The sequence below is a fragment of the Hemitrygon akajei genome, chromosome 9 (genome assembly GCF_048418815.1).
Source record: "Hemitrygon akajei chromosome 9, sHemAka1.3, whole genome shotgun sequence".
Lineage (NCBI taxonomy): Eukaryota > Metazoa > Chordata > Chondrichthyes > Myliobatiformes > Dasyatidae > Hemitrygon > Hemitrygon akajei.
In genome coordinates this window covers 45,965,675-45,986,931 of record NC_133132.1, presented here as the reverse complement: position 1 = coordinate 45,986,931, position 21,257 = coordinate 45,965,675, and the positions used below count along the sequence as shown (strand labels likewise).

General features: G+C 40.2%; 2 protein-coding genes across 4 annotated transcripts in view; one reads left to right on the top strand and one right to left on the bottom strand.

The window, feature by feature from the left end:
- cep57l1 (centrosomal protein 57, like 1) overlaps positions 1-3,339 on the bottom strand; it is a 64,396-nt gene extending 61,057 nt beyond the window's left edge. The window contains exon 1 of one of the 2 annotated variants that reach the window (XM_073055886.1): positions 3,197-3,339. In XM_073055886.1, coding sequence (XP_072911987.1) covers positions 3,197-3,232 — 36 coding nt within the window. In that variant the 5' untranslated portion in view covers positions 3,233-3,339. The remainder of the gene's footprint in view (positions 1-3,196) is intronic. The other variant, XM_073055887.1, reaches the window with a different exon arrangement.
- Positions 1-21,257, top strand: part of sesn1 (sestrin 1) — an 83,688-nt gene that overhangs the window by 12,662 nt on the left and 49,769 nt on the right. The window lies entirely within an intron of this gene.

Genomic DNA, 21,257 nt, shown 5'->3' with positions numbered 1-21,257 from the left:
CTAAAATATAATTGCTGCAATTGTTTGTTGTCTTCTCCCATACAGTATTCAAGTTTTATTAAATCATGTCCTCAGCTGCGGCAGCCCACCTTTTCACATTTAATTCTTTTTTTCCAGTTAACTCTCTCTGTAATGCAGTATTTCTGTACATGCATCATCTAATTTCATCTTGATGCTAGTAGTTCACTAGTTAAGCTCGTGCCTCCTTCCTGTCCATTCTTGAGATCACGAAAGATGATGTAAAAGTACTCCTTAATGTGTACTTTTTAATCTTGTATTAATTTTATATGGTGATCATAGAAGGTATTCTTTGTTTTGTATGGTCCTTGCCTTCATACGATTTTCTTATTTGTATATAAGAAAAGTTGAAAATCATTTGAACTGCGTTCAAACACACAAATGACCCTTCAGTCCTGAAGAAGGATTTTGGCATGAGACATTGACAGTTTACTCTTGTCCACTGACGCTGCCTGACCTGCTGAGTTCTCCAGCATTTTGTGTGTGTTCCTTTGAATTTCCAGCATCTGTAGATTTTGTTGTGTTCTAATATCACTGGCGTATGTTGTGAAATTTGTTTGTTTTTGCTGCAGCAGTGCATTGCAATACATAAATTACAAAGTAAGTAGTGCAGAAAGAGAGGGAAATACTGAGATAGTGTTCATGGGTTCATTGTTCATTCAAAAATCTGATGGCGGAGGGGAAGAAGCAGTTTTTGAAATATTGAGTGTGTGTCTTCAGGCTCCTGTACCACCACGTTGATAGTGGCACTGACAAGACGGCATCTCCTGGGTGACCGGGGTGCTCAGCTTTATAGAATATAGTCTATTGTGTACATTATTGGTCCCATTGTTAATGCATTGGGAGCAGTTCATAGTTTAGTTGCTAGAGTGGATGGGTTGTTTTATGAGGAAAAATTGAGCAGGCTGGGCTTGTTGGCCCTCAGAAGAGTTAGAGGAGTTTCTATTAAAATCTGATGAGGTGATTGGTCTCAAATTAAGGCTGAGCCTGAATTTCAGTATTATAATTCCACAATATTGAGCCAAGAGCACAAGAATGTAATAGGAGCAAGAAAAGGTCACTTGGCTTCTCAAGCTGACTCACTATTCAATGTGATCAACACTGATTTGCCCCAGGTCTTGTCTCCTCTTCTGTTCCAGATTCCCTCAACTTGTGATCTTTCAAAAAAAATCTACTCCTTTTAATTACCCTCAATGATCTGGCTTACACAGATAGAGATTTTCAGAGATTTGCCACTCTGTGCCAGCTTTAAATGACTTCCCTCTAATCTTGTGACTATATTCGCTCAAGATATCCTCCCACTCCATCTGCTTTCTCCTGCCCTGCTCCTCAAGGATCTTGTATGTTTCAAAAGATCACCCTAGATTCTCCAAAATAAAAACAACTTTGTTTTAGCTGCTCATGATGGCCTCAGTAATCACATTTGGCCTCTCTTGGCTGTCTTGTCTAAGTCTTAGCCAAAATTAAATTTTGAAGTTGAGGCTGCAATTTACTCAACAAAAAAAAATTGCCATGACTGTTTAAATTCACTTGAGGGAGCTAGCGGCACTGCATTAAGGCAGTTTGTGGCTAGAATCAGATATGTGGAGTATACGGTAACAACCCACAATCTCCATGTGAAGGCAATAACTTAAGACATAGATTTTTTATTGAGGTTAATCCCTCTGTGCAGTAACTGTTTATAAGTTAAAACTCATAAGGATGACATGTAAACTTGGATAGTTTTTAAAGCCTAGCCTATTCTAATTTTAGGTTCAGCATTCTCCGAATTGAAGTTCAAGTTTACTTGTCATTCAACCATAAATTAATACAGCCAAACCAAACAGCATTACTCGGGGGGGGGGGGGGGGGGCAAAGTGCAAAACATAGTACCCGCAGTTATACACAACACAAGGCTTACATAGCACATGTGGCTTGCTGCCCATTACACCGCTGGCATTTTGGGCAGCAATGAGGGTCCTTCATCTCTAGCGGTGTTCAGAGCTTCCTTCATCATGTCAATAGCTTCTTAGTTTTCACTAATGTCAATCCTACAAGTCCCAGGTGGAGATTCAGGAATACTGTCGCACTCAGATGAAGGAGTATTCTTCATTGTTGTTTCTGTACCAATTTTGTTTTACCAGTCAGGGTTGGTAGCCCTGAGCTGGAACCAGTGGACCACTCTTAGTCTGGCCTCTACCCTTTTGGCATGGGTGACCCTACCAAGAACCAAAGTATAAAGCCCTGACTCCAGCCAGCAAAGTTCCCATGACAAGATGGTCGTATGGAGAATAGCACACATAAGGAATCGGTAAAATACAGTCAGTCAAAAACATATAATCCAAGTCCCTCAATCCATACATGTTACAGCAGTCTGCTGTCGAACACAATACATCTTAACTTCTGCCGAGCAAGCACAGGAGAGCAGCACCAACTCCAGCCTGTGCGCCATGCCGCCACATCCCCCATTTGCAGCAGCCCAGGAGAGGGGGAGCTTACCAACGCCACCCCTCTCCTGGGCTGCTGCAAACGGGGGACGTGGCGGCTTGGTGCCTAGTCCTCGCTACTACGGAGGCCATGCAGCTACCCCACTGTTCGCCAATATGGACTTGCAGCATCCCACATTAACAATGTGCAACAGGGTCTTGTAATCACATGAAAAGCAACTAATACAATCACTCGCTCTTAGACTATACACCTTCACACACCCACTCCGATGTCTCTCTACAAGTCCAGCTCCTTCAGTTTCTCTGCCAACAAGTAACTCACTGATGGGGTAGACCTGCAGTATTTTAAGTTCTTAATGTCCAGCTGGGTCTTGCTATCGTTTTTAAAAAAAAAATACTTTTAAGACAGACGATACCACCTTTGGTTGGCCCCAGGGAAACCGCTGCATCTGAGCACACTGACATTTTACTGGATTAAAGCCTCTAGCACTGCTCGGTTATAAAGTCTATTCCACTACCAGCCCCATTTTCAAGGATTAAAGCTAAATATTTTGTATCACTATAAATTAACAAAGGAAATTTTAAGAGATGATAGTTTAATGTACAGTAAATTCAAAATAATGCATACAAGTGAGCCAATCCATTTAGTTGGATTTTACCTGTAACCTCTGATCTATTTTGAAGAGTGTGAAAGGAAGTCAGCAATTGTCTCAAAAAAGTGCAAAATAGCATGAAGGACTTCTGATCCTTACCTGGTGAAAATCTTTACAGACAATGATGAATTTCATTACGCTTTTTTGGTCCAAGAGTCTGGATCAGTGCACTGAATTCTATTCCAGAGATTAGCAACAAATGAGCAGCTCTGGTAAAATTGAATAGAACTATTTATCACTGGTTAAAATCATCAAAAATTTTGTTCTCCTCCCCTTGGTTTCTCAGTACCAAATAATCTTAGAGCATCATGCCCTGTGGGAGACAGAATCAAGTTTTTAACTTTCCTATGACTCACCCATTCTTTCTTAAGGATTGGTTAGGTGCACAACCTGGCTAAACCTGCAATAGCTTCAGTGCGATTCTATGGCAGTCAGATTTTGCAAAATTAAATTGCATGGAGTGCTTTCTTAAAGAAGTCCCTGCAACATATGTTATCTCCCAGTGCTTTAAATGGGTCTTCTAAATACTTTTGATATCTGGCCATCACTGCATTTGATTCCTCGGGCACTTGTACTTGTTTAATTCTGTTTCAATCATAATTTAATAGAATTTAAATTACAAAATTCCTTGTGGAGCAGAAGCAACAATTTTGTAACTATAGCCATTCTTCCATAAAAATATGATAGAGATTTTCATTCCCACAGCAGTTCAGAAAGGATTGGAAAGTTGCCATTCAAACTCTTGAAGAAGTGGGTGGATAAACATCAGTTTGAAATAGGAAAATAATGTATCATGACTTGCATAAATTAGAAGATTACTGGAAAATCTGGCTGAAATCCATGGACTCATCTGAGTTAATGATTAACTAAATAAGATATAGTAAAAATTATATATTTATTACCCTCTGTAATTCTCTAGAGTGGCGGAGAATACATCTATGTGTATTTCTTGTATCATTCCTAAATATTTTGAAGTCTTGAGCACATTGCTGTCATAGTAACGGCGGGCAATTTCACACATTCATAGTGAATTCCCAATTTAATTAATGTGATAAGGCAGGCATAGAATTGGAGCTATGTTCTCATTGCCACAGTGAGCCAAATTAAGATTTAGAGCTAAATTACTCTGTGAGGGCAAAAGAAAGAAATACCTACCCAAAGATCGCAGTAATCACCTGAGAAAACTGCAATCACAGAGACTTTTCTCAAAGTGCAAGGATTTTAATTTTTTGACCTGCCTAAATTCTGTGTTTAAGTAATTTTTGATGCACTTGGCAGTAAGTATATTTGAAAAGCATGACGCCAATAGAACTGTTTGCTGTAAAATTGCTGCCTCTTAGACTTCTATTTGGTGATTGGAACTTGGAATGCTGTGGGCATGTACTTTGGCTTCTGCACATAGAAAAGCTTTGTGGCTGCTTGTTACAAAGAGTGAATGAAGTCACAGGAGAAACAAAAAAAGCTCCCCTCAGTTTTGAACAGAATGTTCTCTAAAATTGTTTATGATTCACTAAAAGAATAAATGGCCACATTGATTTAATCTGCAGGAGGGCTAAATTTTCAAATGTTTACAAAATTCTAAAAGTGCAACTTTGAAGCAGATGAATATGTCCAAGCTTGCCTTCTCCTTTAAGGTCTAAGAAAGAAGTTAGACCACAATTGTTACATATGACTAATTTGGGAGTGTTATTCAGCAGCCTGAATAATGGGGATGGTTGATGATGTCTGAAAATTAGATTAGTTATAGAATTGATGTTGATGTGAGTAGTCAAATTAGAGGCTGAAGTGCATATGAAATGAAACTTTTTGTGCAATATCTTTGAGCACTACTTTAAAACCAAAATGCATCAATAAAAACCATTGATTATAGATCTGGCTTAGCCCTAATTTTAATCCCCAATTTAGTGTTACTATTTTGTAATGTTCAAAGTAAACTTTTTATCAAAGTGTGTACATGGTACTGTCTGCTAACCTGAGATTCATTTTTTTGCAGACACTTGCAGGAGTAAAAAGTACAATAGAATTTTAATTTTTAAAAAAACTATACATGAATAGACTGAAACTCAGAAACAACCAATGTGCAAAAGAAGATGAGTTGTGCAAAAAAAAAAGGACATGAGTTATAAAAGAGTCCTTGAAAATGAGTCTGTTGGTCATAGAATCAGTTCAGATTATCCACACCAGTCCAGGAGCCTGATGGTGGTAGGGTAATACATGTTTTTCAACCTGTTGGTGTGGGACCTAAGGCTTCCTGCCCAATGGTTGTAGTGAGAAGAGGGTGTGGCCTGGATGATGGGAGTCTTTGACGGAGGCTGCTTTCTTATAGCAGCGGGCCATGTAAATATACTCAATGGTGGGGAGGGTGTTGCTTGTGATGGACTGGGCAGTATCCAGAGCTTATAACCAGAATTACTGATTATAAGATCAGAGTTCTGATTTTATTAAGTTTATTTGAATACATCCAAATAGCACCAAACGGTTTTATATAGCATTTTATATATCCCAGTTGACATTAACGAGAATATTTTCGAATGACTGCACATTTCTCAAGGTGGAACAGCAGAAATCTGATTGGATGAGGTCTAACCAATCAAGAGGGACCGATGACAGGGGTTTAAATACCACTGGACTAGACATGCTCAAGCATCATCCCAAATGAAGATGGCAGAGTTTGTTATTGAAACAGCAGTTAAAATCAATACCTGTACCTGGCTGGAAGCCCAAAAAGAATTAATGCTATGCCCTGCTTCCTACATTACAGTTCAAAGTAAATTTATTATAAAAGTACATGTATGTCACCATATACAACCCTGAGAAAGAGGATGTGCTGGAACCTTTGGAAAAAAAACTAGGATGAATATATGTCCCCTGGCCAGACAAGATATACCCCAGGTTATTATGGGAAGCAATGGAAGAGATTACTGCACCTTTGGCAATGATCCTTGCATTCTCACTGGCCTCAGGAGTTGTACCTAAGGTTGGAAGATGGCAAATGTTATTTCTTTGTTCAAGGAAGTTAATAGGGATAATCCTGGAAATTATAGACCAATGAAGCTTGCATCAGTGGTGGGAAGCTATTAGATAAGATTCTTAGAGGCAAGATTTGTATGCATTTGGAGAAGCACGATCTGATTAGGGATAGTCCTTGTGGCTTTGTGAGGGGCAGATTGTGCCTCGAGTCTGACTGTATTCTTTGAGGAAGTGACAAAGCATACTGATGAAGACAAAGCAGTGGATGTGGTGTATATGGTGTAAGGCATTTGGCAAGGTTCCCCAAAGTAGGCTTATTAAGAACGTGAGGAGGCATGGGATTCAGGAAACTTGTCTGTGTGGATTCAGAATTGGTTTACCTAGAGAAAGCAGAGAGTGGTAATGGATACAGCGTATTCTGCCTGGAAGTTGGTGACCAGTGATGTTCTACAGGGATTTGTTCTTCGTGATATTCATAAATGACCTGGACAATGAAGTAAAAGTGTGGGTTAGTAAATTTGCAGGTGACATCATAATTTGTTGTGGACAATGTAGAAGGTTGTCGTAGGTTACAAAGGTACATTGATGGGCTGCAGAGCTGGGCTGAGTAGTGGCAGATGGAGTTCAACTCAGAAAAGTGTTGAACTTTGAATTACTTACAAAGTAATTCCCTTTGTAAGGCAGAATATAAGGATTCTTAGTAGAATAGAGGGATCTTGGAGTTCCCATCCATTGTTCAAAGTTGCACTGCAAGTTGATAGGGTCTGTTGGACTTCATTAGTTGGGGAATTGAGTTCAAGAACCACAAGGTAATGTTGCATCTCTATAAAGCTCCAGTTGGACCACACTTGGAGTATTGTCCACCTCATTATAGGAAGGATGTTTAAGTTTTAGAGGTGCAGAGGAGATTTACCAGGATGCTTCCTGGATTAGAGAGCAGGTCTTAGGAGGATAAGTTATGCAAGCTTAGGGCATTCCTCTCAGGAGAGAAGAGGATGAGAGGTGATTGATAGGCACATGGCTGAAAGAAAAATGGAGGGTTATGTGGGAGGGATTAATCTTGGAGTAGGTTAAAGGGTCTGCACAACATTGTGTGTCGAAGATCTTGTACTTTGCTGTACTGTTCTATGTTGTTGGTGTAAAATTCTGGAAATCTCCATGTAACTACATAAGGGTTTTCTTCAACCAGTGCAGCAGTTCAAGGTGTAAGCTCACCATCGTAGCTTTGAACATTTAGTTATTAATGGCTGAATTTTGCTAACAGCAGAAAATGCAAAAGTATAAATTTCACCATGCCCGTGGGGGGAATTTAAATTCAAGTAATTATCTATATGTAAATATTTTTAAAACTACTGAATTGTTAAAAGCTAGTGCATTTGTCTTTGGATCCACCATTTGTGACTGTTAACTGACTTCTGAAATGTCCATTCAGTGGTAAATAATAAAGTAACTGGCAAATTTGCTACCAGTGTCCTCTTCCTATGAATGGATAAGGAAATGAATTCTTTGACCTCTTCACTAAAGTACTGGAAATTACCAGCAAATTGCTCTCGTTAGGGGATGATGAGGAATGGGCTATATTTTGCAGTATTGCCAGCAATATCTACATTACATGAATTAAAAATAAGGACCTCCTGTAGCCATACAATTACTGCTGGTGTCCACTGAGATACCATGGATCTATCATTGGCTGTTTTCTGTTTGTCTTGTGTTGTATACAGAAGTGTGTCCATTAATGACAGAAATTTTTCAGGACAGTAAGAGGTCATACAGTACATCAAGCCAATACCAGCTCCAGGCAGATGATTTATGTTATTCCACTCCGGTCTTTCCTCATAGCCTTAGAAGTTATTCTGTCTTGAGTGCCTATTCAATTTGCTTTTTCGGCACAGCTTCTGTTTCCCACCACCTGTGCAGGGAGTGAATCCAGATCAGAGCTAATCTGAATAAAACATGTTTCCTCACACCTGTTTGTTTTAATAGGAAAAGCTTCACTTTGTATTACCAATCTAAATGAGTCGTAATCTCATATATATCCATCAAACCCCCTCGACACTTGCTCCAGAGAGAACAACCCCATCTCCTCCTCTAACCTTATTGCTTCAAAAGATCTTTCATCGAGTTTTTGATCATCTGTTATATATGTTGTTCAGTGCCAATTTCTTTATTTGCAAACACTTCTGTGAATTGCCTTGGTATATTTTTACCACATTACGTGTGTTATACAAGTACAAGATATCATTACTGAATAGTTGTGCAAATACAAACGTCACCTTTGTTACAGCTTTTTTTTAAAAAGAAGCTGTAACTTGGCTTTTGCGTGCCATTTTACATTGAGCTTTGAATTGAATTGGGCTAGATGTTCATGAATTACAAATTGTAACTATAAGCAATTATATTTTAATAGGCATTGTCTATGTTAATAGAGTTGTTAATCATAATCATCCTCATTTTCTTTCATCCTGGCACTTTTTTACGAACAGTAATAGCCAAGTTTTTGATGGACAAGTACAAAAAAAAGACATAAAAGTGGCTCTGAGTGACAGTATTTTATCATTTTGCTTCTGGCAGAATTTACTCTGCACAGAATGAACTGAAGTGTGTTATTTGAATATATAATCCCAACATAAATAGAACATAGCACATAAACAGGCCCTTTGGCACATGATGTTTCCAAACATGACTGGAAATGAATTCTTTCTGCCTGCATATCCCTCCATTTCCCCACCTATTCACATGGCTGTCATAAAGCCTCTTGAATGCCACTGTTGTATCTGCTTCCAATACCACTCCTGGCTGTCCAATCCAAGCACCTACCACTGTATAATAAATAAAACCTTGGACCGCACGTCCCATTAAAATATTCCCTCAAAAATCAATTGCTTAGGGACTTGGCTAAGAAGAGCTCCTTCCCAACTTTGGCAAGTGGCAGAAATGACTAATGCACAAAATATTTTTCCTTGTGAGATGTGCTGCCTTTTGTTATCTGTTCTGTAGAATTCAATCTCCATATCACTGTGTAGAATTTTGTTGCGCAAATTGCTCATCAGTTAGCAAAATTAAAATTCTGAGTGTTCTACCTCAGCTTCTGCTCTTTTAGTTATATATGTGAATTCCATCACCTGTCACTTCAAGCATGCAACCTAATTGCAAATAATGCTAACTCATTAAACAATCCCAGGCCTGTATGTTTAGGCTCTGTAATCTTATGTTTAATGTTTCTAGAAATTTTCCTATGATTTTTCTCACTGGATCAGTAGTGACAGCACACTCTAAATTAGGAATACAATAAGAGAAAATGCTAGAAATGCTCTGCAGGTTAGGAAGCTGCTAACATTCAGAGTGAATGTTTTGGGTTTACAAAAAGCATCTGTTATTTGCTTTTTCTTATACCAAATTAGGACTTTGAAGGCTATAATCATAATGGAGATTTAATTAACAAATCAGATGGGAAATATTTTGGCTGCCTGAAACTGAATCTGGATTGTGAAGAAGCAGATCCTGATTGCATACAAGTATTTATTCCCACATTTTTAAAAGTGGGGAATAATGTTATACTGTATCCAATTAAGTGAGCCTAGCGCATAACATGCGTATAATTTTGAAAAGCATTTGCATTCTTTTCCATGCCCCACTAACCAAATCCAGTAGAACTTTTTCCACATTATGAACTTACAATTTGATGTCAGCTATAGATTTATATCCTGTACTTTGTCCTTTTTCAGATCACAATGAATGGAAATAAACTTAATTATTTTATTCACACAGAAGGGTGGAGGAACTCAAGAAGTTAGGTCTCAGCCTGAAAGGTCAGCTGTTTACTTCCTTCCACAGATGCTGCCTGACTGGCTGAGTTCCTCCAGCATTTCGTTATGTGAAGTTCAAGATTTCCAGCATTTGCAGAGTTTCTTGTTTTAGCTATGTAATTAGTTTTTTAAAATTAAAAACTATGTGAAGGTATTGCCTTGTTGAGGGCAATTGATAATGGGAATTAAATACTCCTCTTGCTGGTCATGCCCGGATACTGGGAATTAAAGTGGGAAGAAAAGTTTGCTAATGCATATTCATATACAGTTGAGATGTAAAGCCATAACATTGCATATCACACTGAGAATAGGGAAGAGGTCATCTTTGTAGGGAGATCCCAATTTAAAAACCAAACCACAAGTGTTTATAACAAAAATAGCAAGGTATTCACACCTGCTATTTGATGGAAGAAGTCACATACTTGTCAGAGGTGAGATGTATTTTTCTGAGTGGAAGTCTGTGATAGTGATGATCTATAATGGTCAATGCTAGGATCTCTATAGATTAATGATCTGGTTGGAAATGTAGTTGATCTGATTTAACTTGCAGGTGGCATGTCATTTGGTGGGCTTGTGAATGGCAAGGGATATTGTCGAAGGATTCAGCATGACATTGATCAGTGGGTGTTGAAATGGCCTTTAGTGAAATGTAGAGGTGTGTGAGCCATAGCATTTTAGGAGGTCAAATAGAAGGGAAGAATATAGAGTAAATGGCAGGAACATAGTGCCTTTAATGTATTAAGGGATATGAGATGCAAGTTCTTGTCTCGCTGAAGAAAGCAACGCAAGTGGATCAGAATCAGAATTGCGTTTATTATCACTGACTTGTGCTGTGAAAATTGTGGCAGCAGTACAGTCCCAGATATAAAAAAAAATGTATGTTACAAAAGTAAATTGTGTGAAAGTCCAAATTATGAAGTAATGTTCATGAGCCATTCGGAAACTGATGGCAAAGGAGAGGATGTTGTTCTTAAAATGTTTAGTGTGGGTATGCAGGTGACGAAGGGATATTCTGGATGGTGAGAGTCCTTGGTGATAGATGCTGTGGCCTTGAAGCAATGGGGGAGAGCTTTGTGCCTTGGGAGCTATCGGAGTCTACAACACTCTGGAGCATCTCGCAATCCTGTGCCTTGAAGGCTCCATACCAGGCTGTGACATAGCCAGTCAGAATGCTCTCCATTGTATGTCTGTAGAAAATGGCAAGAGTCTTTGGTGACATTCTAAATCTCCTCAAACTCCTAGTGAATTAGAGCCACTGGTGTGCTGCCTTTCTAGTTGCACCATTATGTTGTGCCCAACATAGATCCTCTGATGTGTTGACAGCCAGTAATTTGAAGCTGCTCACTCTTTCCACTGCTGACCCCTCACTTGTGACTTGTTTTCTCCCATCTACGCACTCCTGAAGTCGAAAACCAACTCCTTTGCTGACGTCGAGTGAAAGGTTGTTATTGTGACATGACTCGATCAGCCAATCTTTTTCATTCTTGTAACCCTCATCGTTGCTGTCTGAGTTTCTGCCAACGACCGTGGTGAGATTGGTGAATTTATGATGACTTTTGAGTTGTGCTGAACCACACAGTCATGAGCTTAGAGAGGGAAGAGCAGTGAGCTAAGTTTCCACCCTTGAGATGCTATGTTGGTTATCAGTGAAGAGGGGATGTTATTACCGATCTGCACAGACAGTAGACTCCTGTATAGGAAGTCAAATATTCACTTGCAAATGGAGGTACAGAAACCCAAGTTTTGAACTTTGAGGAGTGAGAAGATAATTGTGTTGAAAGCTGAGCTATAATCCATAAACAGCAGCTTGACATATGTTTTGTTATTGTCTAGGGAACGCCTGACTGCAACTTGGGTGATTGAAGATGTCTTTGAGCACTTCAGCCAGTCTGTCACACAAATTTTCAGTATCCTGCCAGGTATGCCATTGGGGCCTGACTCTTTGCAAGAGTTCATCCTCATGAAGGATATTATAATGCAGGGATCACAGGGTCACGAGATGTGGGGATTCACACCAGCATAGTGTTGTTCTCCCTTTCAAAGAAAGGTGTGGGAAGGTAAAGAAACTATAGGGTATTTTTGCCTCATTGGTCAGGGCATTGACTATAAAGGCTGGAGGAGTCACGTGCAACTGTGTAATACCTGCGGCTACATTTGGAATATTTAATACAGTTCTGCTCTCTGTGCCATGTGAAGGCTTGAGAGAGAGTGTACAAGATATTCACCAGGATGTTGCCTGGATTGCAATGCATTAGGTTTAAGGAAAGGTTTGATAACCTAGTATTGTTTTCTTTGCAGCATTGGGAGGGGGGGGGGGGTTAGGGTGGAGGTAGTGGGAATCTAAATGGAAGTGAAAACCCCCTGGTTTCCTTGACTGTGTAAGTCTAGGGAAGATGCTGTCCAGTCCTGCCAAACTCATGAGATTGAGACTGCTCTCCCACCCCAAACCACAATTTGCATAAATTCTGTGTAATTTACTACCCTGTTACAAATTAGTACCTCGAAATGACACAGTACACTGCATACAATTAAAGCAATTATATTTATGAATCTTAACTAAAGGGTTACTAAAGAAAAACAAAATGGAAAGGGCCCATTTTAATTAAGCAATCTAATGTGCACAAGTTGGAGCTCAACGTTTCACCATATTCACCGATCCTCAGTCGATCATCGCCCCTGGCTTTATTGAATCACGGTCCCACTCCGGTCCAAGATCTATGAGCTGTTCTCCCCAGTGTCCTGTCTCTTCGTCTCCCGCTGAACAAAAGCCCCAAGCCCAACCTTGGTGTCCCTCACCAGAAAAAACCTCCCCTCAGTTCTACTATCCTAACTGGATGGCACACATTCCTCATCATTCGCTATCTTCAACAATAACACAAACAGGCTGAAAACAGAAGAGACTGCTCTTACAGAACTGCTAAATGAAATACATACAGCATAACAGTAAAAATGTGAACCAGGGCATTACAGAAGTATATAAAAATTGGAAGAGAAATAGGTGCATAGTCCAAGTCTTTATCCCAAAGGTGGAAATATCACATACCAAAAGGCACAGGTTTAAGATGAGGTGGGGGATTTTTAAGAGGTTTGCAAGGCAATTTTTTTGATCTGCTGGGGAGACGGCAATAGTTAAGAGACATTTAAATAGATACATGACATACATGTGGGCATGGAATAGAGGGATGTAGACAACGTGGAGGCAGATGTGGTTGGCGTGCTGAAGGGCTGGTCCTGCTTTGCACTTTGCCTCTAGATTCATCTTGGCTTCCTCCTGAAATCCCCATCAACACAAAGCAGACTCTAGTCAATTCAAATCACTTCATGTAATATCAAGAAAATGATGAGACCATTGGGCAATGCAAAATCCATGGGGCGAGTCAAGATTCTGGCTGTAGTACTGAAGACATGGGCATCCAGAATGAGCTACATCTCTAGCCAAGCTGTGCTGAAAAGGTAGAAAATTCCCAAGTATATTGCATTCACAAAAACAGGGTAGATCCAATCTGGTTAGCTTTCTCTTCCCCCCCCCCAATTAGACTACTGTCAATCATCAACAAGTGATTAAGACCATTATCAACTGTATTATCAAGAGGCACTGCTCATCTGTCCCCATAATCACTGTAATGGCTTGACTCCAGGCCTAATAACACCCTTGGTCCAAACATTTACCAAACAGCTTAATTCCAGAGGCGAAATGAGACATGTTTACAAGTGTGGCATCAAGAAACCCTGGTGAAGATGACAAAGGAAAATGGCGCAAGGGTTGCAGTTGTATTGTTTTGGCTACATATGAGATTTTACAGAATGCAATGAGGAATGAATGCATTTTCTTCTTTGTACTTATTTGATGTGCAAAACAATTTGTTAAAAATCTATAATCAAAATAGCAGAGAATCAATGTAGCTGTGCTCTTTAAATTTGTGTAATTTATGAATTGTCTTCCCTTTATGGAAATAGCACAGCCGTGCTCCAAACTCTTAAATACTAAGATTGCAAACTCTTAAATGTTAAGAGTGCTTGTTCCCTGTTATTCAACTTTATGTTGTGTACAAACTAGCTGAGTTGGAGGAGGCTTGGTTTGATTAAATTCCTGAAGAGTTGCACAGGAGCTGGCCTTCTCTCAATAACAACTATTAATTAGCCTTGCCATGAAGTGAGAAAAACAACTTGTTGCATAATATGCATGATGATTGGAGTAGAGATGGAACATGGCTGAGAGTTGGTGTACTATTGGCTAATCTAGCAACACACCCCTGGAATCTGTCTCTTAGAGTGCAGTGGCCAGCCCACCCCTCCCAATTTAGTAACAAAGTTGGTAGAGTAAAATAACTGTTAACTCCTCAAGAACCAATATATTACCTGAAATCTAGATTCTGATTTCCAATCTGTATAGTGTTTATCCAATCAGAAGGACAAGTTATTGACAGAAATGAATGTAAACAAAGTTTAGTCTTCCTAGTTCCAGGAAATCAATTTGTCCTATCCAAGAAAACAATTAATTTGGCAAAGATTTTTGACTTTGGAATTAAATAACTTATAAACATTTCATTGAAGGAAAATGGCAGTGTGTAGTGTACATGACTTATTTTGGAGAGGGGAAAGAATGAGATATTTTAATGATTAGGTGTCGGTTGGATAGTTGCTTTCTTGTTTCACACTATTTAACGGACTGTCGTCTGAATTCTTCCTGGGGCTGTTCCAAATTTTGAAATTTGCATGCATGATAGCTGCACGATTTTATTTGTCATCCTGCAGATTTGTGTTATTTATTAGTTATCATGACAGGTTTATGAATTTGAGGTGCCAACTTAGTTATCTTCACCATTAGGCTACAGAGTTCTGAATAGAGCAGCACAGGAATATTGCCAAATCTTTTGTGGGACTGCTTCAGCCAAGAGCAATTCTAACTCGGCAGATTCCTACAATTTTCTTAGAACAGCTTCACTCCCTCATGCGTTTTGCGGTGCAGAGTAAAATATAAGAATTATGTAAGGCTGCTTGTACCTCAGGTAATTCTTTTGGAAGATATCTTGCACTAAACCGCACTGATGTGACTGCTGTTTCTTTTTACCAACCTCTCATTTCTTCTTCATTCCCTGTTCACCTCGACACTGAGCGCTGGAGCATCAGTGCAAAGTTCAAGAACAGAAATAAGCTGGAACACGATCAGATCCTGCAACATCAGTGATGGGAGAAATAGAGTTGACCTTTCAGTACTTGAACCCTTCATCAGGATCAAGATCGGGTTTATTATCACAGACCTGTTGTGAAATTTGTTGTTTTGTAGCAGCAGTACAGTGCAAGACAAAATATAACTATAAGCTACAATAAGAAATAGAATAAAACAGTGAAAATGAGGAATAGTGCATGGACCATTCAGATATATGATGGAGGGAAGAGCCATTTCTAAAACATTGAGTGTGCGTCTCCCTGATGATAGTAATGAGAGGAGGGCATGTCCTGGGTTGGGATGGATGCTGCCTTCATGAGGCACTGTCTTTTGAATGCAAGGCCTGTGCCTGTGATGGAGCTGGCTGAGTCTACAACCTTTTACAGCTCCTTTTGATCCTGCGCATTGGTACCTCCTACCAGGCCATGATGCAACCAGTCAGAATGCTCTCCATGGTACATCTGTGGAAATCTGCAAGTGTCTTTAGTGGCATACCAAGTCGCCTCAATATCCTCAAGCTCCTAATGAAGTATAGCCGCTGGCATGCCTTCTTCGTGATAGATCTTGGAAAATTGGAGAAATGACAACACAAATGTGATTTAAGTTGTACAGCAGGAGAGTGGCAAGCACTGAAGAGATGTCTGTGAAAGGGTGGAGCTCAAAGTTAATCACTTTAAAACCCAGCAGCTGTGGGGGCAGGGGGAACAAACAATTGCTTCGTTCTATGTAAGGTAGTTGCTGCAGTTCAATTATAATAATTTCATCATTGAAAGAAGCTTCAAACAATTTCAGTGATGAAGTAAAAGCAGATTGGAGAAAAGGAACAATAAGAAAAGATGATCAAAACTTGGTCAAAGGAAATAGTGGGGTTGACACTGTGGTGCAGCCAGTAAAGCTGTTGCCTCACAATTCAAGTGACCCAGATTTCATCCTGGCCTCTGTGTAAACTCCATACAGACAGAACAATTCTCCCTGTGACTGAATGTGTTTCCTCTGGGTGCTCCAGTGTCTTCTTTCATCCCAAAAATATGCAGGCTGCTAATTAATTTGCCACTGTAACTCGTTATTGTGGAAGTAAGATCCTCATGCTGCTGAGCAGTAGTGAACCATCTGATTGGCCTATCAGAGTTCTCTTTGGGAACTAGTTGACTTGATCAGCATTTCTGATCTGGCTATTGTTCACCATTGCACTTAATAAAAAGAGAGAGAGATGGCATGGGAGAAGCTGATAGGAATGTGAGTGAATAAAATGGATTTGCTAGGATTACTGTAACAATGGGAGCATTGTGGGGTGTCTGTGGTCTCTAGGACTTTATGACTGAAAGTCTTGGACAAATTCTCCTTAATTTCCTCTGTGTGGGGATTACAGAATATGCATTTCAAGTATGGTCAACAATGGTTGGCAAAGAAATGCATGAAATATGCCAGTATCATGTCATAGAAATAGAAAATGTATGGCTTTGATGTATACAAGTGGAGAGAGGCAAACCCTTAGAAGGATTGACTCATGAGGGTACTAACTGTGAAAAATACATTAATATTTTAATCATTTGATTATTCTATTTTAGCTTATTAAATTTTTTATCAAATTTATGAAAAGTTTGCATGTAATTTAAAAGTTGGTCATGGTCTTTGACTATTAGTGAAAATGAAGTCAAGTAACAGTGGACTGCTGATCTATTTTTTACTTGTGTTTTGGTTTTAAAAAAACATTTCAATGTGTTCTCAGTGCTTTATTTAAGATGGTTGTGGACAAAGGTGTTTAAAAATAAGACGATAAACTTAGACAAATTGTTGTTGTATTTTTCTTTTAGTGTTTTTCCTTGTCCTCATCGCATCAAATGTTTAAGAGAATTGGTAAACGATGTGTGGTATGGACAGCAATATACTACTATAACCGAAGGGTATCTTAAAAATGTTTGTTGGACCATTTGGCAAATTATAATTTAGTGCTTGATAAACAGGATGTTTTTCTAGTGTCCACTTTGCACCAAATGTTTCTTTTGGAAATGGACAGTTTTTCGTTTATTGGCTATAGATTACGAGCAAGTGGAACAGTTGTAAAATATAGCAGATGCAGAAGTTCTTTACACACGTTGATCTTTAGGAGTTTAAAATGTCTACTCCACTTTAACTTTTTTCTAAAAAAGATTTCATCAGACACAGGTTTTGAACTAAGACTGTGAATTTCCTCAGATAGTCCCTTCTACCATTCTGCTTCAAATCCCTTCCCGTACACGCAGGCTCAAGCTATCAACGTGCTGAAGGCCACCGTTGACTGGAAACTCAACAGAACTAGCCAAATCAGGTAGATCAGACGCTGAGTATCCTCACTTGATAATGCCCCAGCCACTTTTGCAAACTACTTGTGTGATGAGGTACACTCCACTTGAATGCATGGAACAACCCTCAACTTTCAAGCAGCTTGAAACCATCCAAGATGGCATATCCTTTTATATTCCCCCCTCCACAGAGAACTCCTGATCTGTTGAGTTTCTCTATCAGTTTCTTTTTTTCTCTATTCACATTTCTTCCCTCTCCCACTAGCCCATAGCGCATACCATCTACAAATGCACTGCAGTTCACTGTAGCTACTCTGACGGCTCCTCCAAAACTTGCAACCTCTACCACCAAAGAGAACTGGTAGCACAGGTAAGGTAACTCCATCACCAGCAGGATCCTTTTCAAGTCACTGGCTACCCTGATATAGAAATGTGTTCCATGGTTACTGAGCCTAGGTCCCAACAGCTTTGTGGGAGTTCCTCCTTCAGAAATATTTAAGGATTTCAAAAAGGCATTTGACCCCCAATTTGAGAACATGTAGAGTTTTGTAATAAATGCTAGATTCACTGGTGATGTTCAGATCCTGAAAATACATATTTAAATGAAATGCCATTCTTCCCACAGATTTTATTAAATTGGAATTAAAACTGTTCAGTCTTTGAAACTGGCTGAAATCTATTTTAAAAGAAAATCCTGTGTTTCCATTAAGTACTTTGGTGCTTATAATAGATATTAAGACCATATGATAGTGGTCACCAACCTTTTTAAGCCCAAGATCCCCTACCTCGGCCTTAGTAAAAGGCAAGATCAACCTACTAAATTGATTAGTCATACACATACGCACCAAGCAGAAAAGATAAGAAGTAAAACCCCGCAACCCGGAAGTAGAAATAATGTAATGTACGCCAGGGGTCACCACCCTTTTTTGCACCGCGGGCCGGTTTAATATTGACAATATTCTTGTGGACCGGCCGACGGGGGTGGGGGGGGGGGGGTTAAACATGACCGGAATACAGCGATACTCTAAGCAGGTTCCTTATGTCCAGTCTATTCCGCAATTTAGTTTACATGGCTCTCAGCACTTAGCTTCTGTCCCTCTTGCTCACATTTTTTCTGCTGGAAAAACTCAACAGGTTTGTCTTTAAGTGCAGGGTGCTTGGACTCAGGGTACCGAAGCAGTTTTGAGGGCTTCATTGCCTCATTAGACAGCCTCCGGGCCTGAAATCCAGCCTCCCACCCGCCCGCCGCCAGACGCCTTGGTCAAGTGCGCCTGGTCGTGGGTGGGGTGAGAGGACAAGGTGAGGGCTGGAGGTCCCCGTGCCGGGGCCATGGCGGTCGCAGTCCGGAGAGAGCGACCGACTGAGCGATGAGTGCAACAGTGCATGTGCCCGCCCCCCCCCCCCCCCGTAGATAGGTTGGATCTATCGGCCAACAAAAGTTTGGCTCAAGGGATGACTTTCAGTAGATCGCAGCGAGGTAGCTGCTCTGCTACTTAGGAAACTCTGAGCCCAAACTAGGTCATCTGAGAATATTTTAGCACCGGGTTCCCCATGTCATTCAGTGTGCTAAACAGGTTTAGAGGCGGTGCCCATCTGTCCATGCTCCAGGCCAGTAGCAATGGTACTTCCCGCCAGCCGGTTACCCGAGGCCAACCAGTGATCCCTGGCGCAAGGGTATCACTGCGTTTAGATGACTGATGACCTCTTGTTTGTTCAAGTTCAACAGTGGGCGTGACAGGGAATGAGGAAAGGTGCAGCTGATTCATATTGTTTCATATCGCCAAATCATATCATTTGCTCGTGGCCCGGTGGTTGGGGACCACTGAAGTACACTGTGCAGTGTGTGGCGGGGGAGCTACACACATGCGCACTGGGCAGAAAGAACGGAACTAAAACCCCGCAACCCGGAAACAATCTCTCAACAGTATTTGTGTATTTATTTTTCATTTTTTTTGGGATCTACTGGGAAAGTCTCAAAGATCAACTAGTCGATCACAATCGACAGGTTGGCGACCGCTACCATAAGATATAGGAACAGAAGCAGGCCATTTGGCCCATCAAGTCTGCTCTGCATATTGCAGTTTTATGTCTAATTATTATATGTCTGAATTATTTTGAATTAGTTGTTGTAGCAAACCTATTCCTAGTATTTCCTCAAAGACAAAATGTATAAAGCAAAGAACCTCGCGTAATTAATGTCTCTATCCAATTACAACTGGGCAAGCATTTAGACGGACTCAGGAAGGAATGATTTAGGGGGACTAGCTCAGACAGGCACCTTGGTTGGCATGAGTGAGTTGTTGCAGAGGGCGTCTTTCTGTGCTGTTTAACCTCTGACTATATGACTCTGATGCACAAGTGCTCAGCAGTGATGATACCAGCAAAATACAGCTAATAACCCTGATATTCAATAGCATTAATATCAATGAATTCCCCCATTATCAATATCCAGGGTGTTACCATTGACCAGATACTGGAATACCAAAAGAGATCAAAAACTAGGAATCCTGTGGGAAATACTTCACTGCCTATCTCCCCAAAGCCTGTCCACCATTTACACAGTCCACTGCAGGAGTGTGATGGAATACTTTCCACTTCTCTGAATGAGTACAGTTTCAACTCCATATAGCCCACTTAATAAGCATCCCACTCTTGTACAATACTTTACAGATCTGCAGGTTGTACCAGCTACGAGGATAAAGGTATTAAAAGTATGTGAACACCAATACCTGGAGGTCACCCTTACAACCCACACATCTTGACGTGGAAATATATCTGTCATTTCCTTCAATATCACTGGGTCAAAATCCTGGAACTCATCGTTGACAGCATTGGGGATATACCTGCATCCCCAGACTGCAGCAGTTCAACATGTCAGGCCGCTGTCACCTTCTCCACAGAGATGGACAGTCGAATGCTGGTTCAGCCTGCAAAGCCCATGTCCCTTGAGAGATGTGGGGCAGCATGGTGGCGTAGTTAGCACACCGCATCTATAGTACCAATGATCTGGGTTCAATTCCAGCCACTGCCTGTGAGGAGTTTGTATGTTCTCCCCATGACCATGTGGGTTTCCTCCCACAGTCCAAAGATGTACAGGTTGGGAGGTTAATTGGTCATTGTAAATTGTCCTGTGATTAGGCTAAGATTAAAATCGGGGGATTGCTGGGTGGTGCAAGAGCCTATTCTGCACTGTATCACAAAAAAATAAAATATATTCAAAAATGAGCACCCCATCGCAAAGGATATTGTATATCTTCTTACTAGGGAATTCCTCAGTTTGATTCTGGGTGTAATCTAAAATTGACCTTATTAGTCTTTGGTTTTAGATTTTACAAGTTCCTACCCTAGGCACAATGGAATTGTTTGTGTGGTGGTGTTGAGGAAAGACGGGATGTAGCATTGCAGTAATGGTTAAAATGCTTGTCATTCTTCACCATGCCACGTGCAGTTTTTCAGAAATAATGAATACTCAAATTTTGAGAATGTGGTTGAAGTTGAGAAACTTGAGAGAATGAAGATATCAAATGAGCTGAACATTCAATATTATTGCAGTATTGTTAATGGTCAATACAAAACTGGCGAATGTGTTTATGCATCAGATATCTCTTACACCTTTATAGTTGTTAAGCAACGCACATAAAGTGCTGGAGGAACTCGGACAGCAAACAGTCAATGTTTCAGGCCGAGACCCTTCTTTAGGACCAGGTTCTGATGAAGGGTCTCAGCCCAAAATGTCAACTGTTTACTCTTTTCCATAGATGCTGCCTGACCTGTTGAGTTCCTCCAGCATTTTGTGTGTGCTGCTTTGGATTTTCAGCATCTGCAGACTTTCTCATGTTTAGCTGTTAGCTGTTGAATATAGCTGGTTATATAAATATTTAGCAGCAATAAACCTGCAGAATTTCAGACAGCAGAGTTAAGACATATGAGAT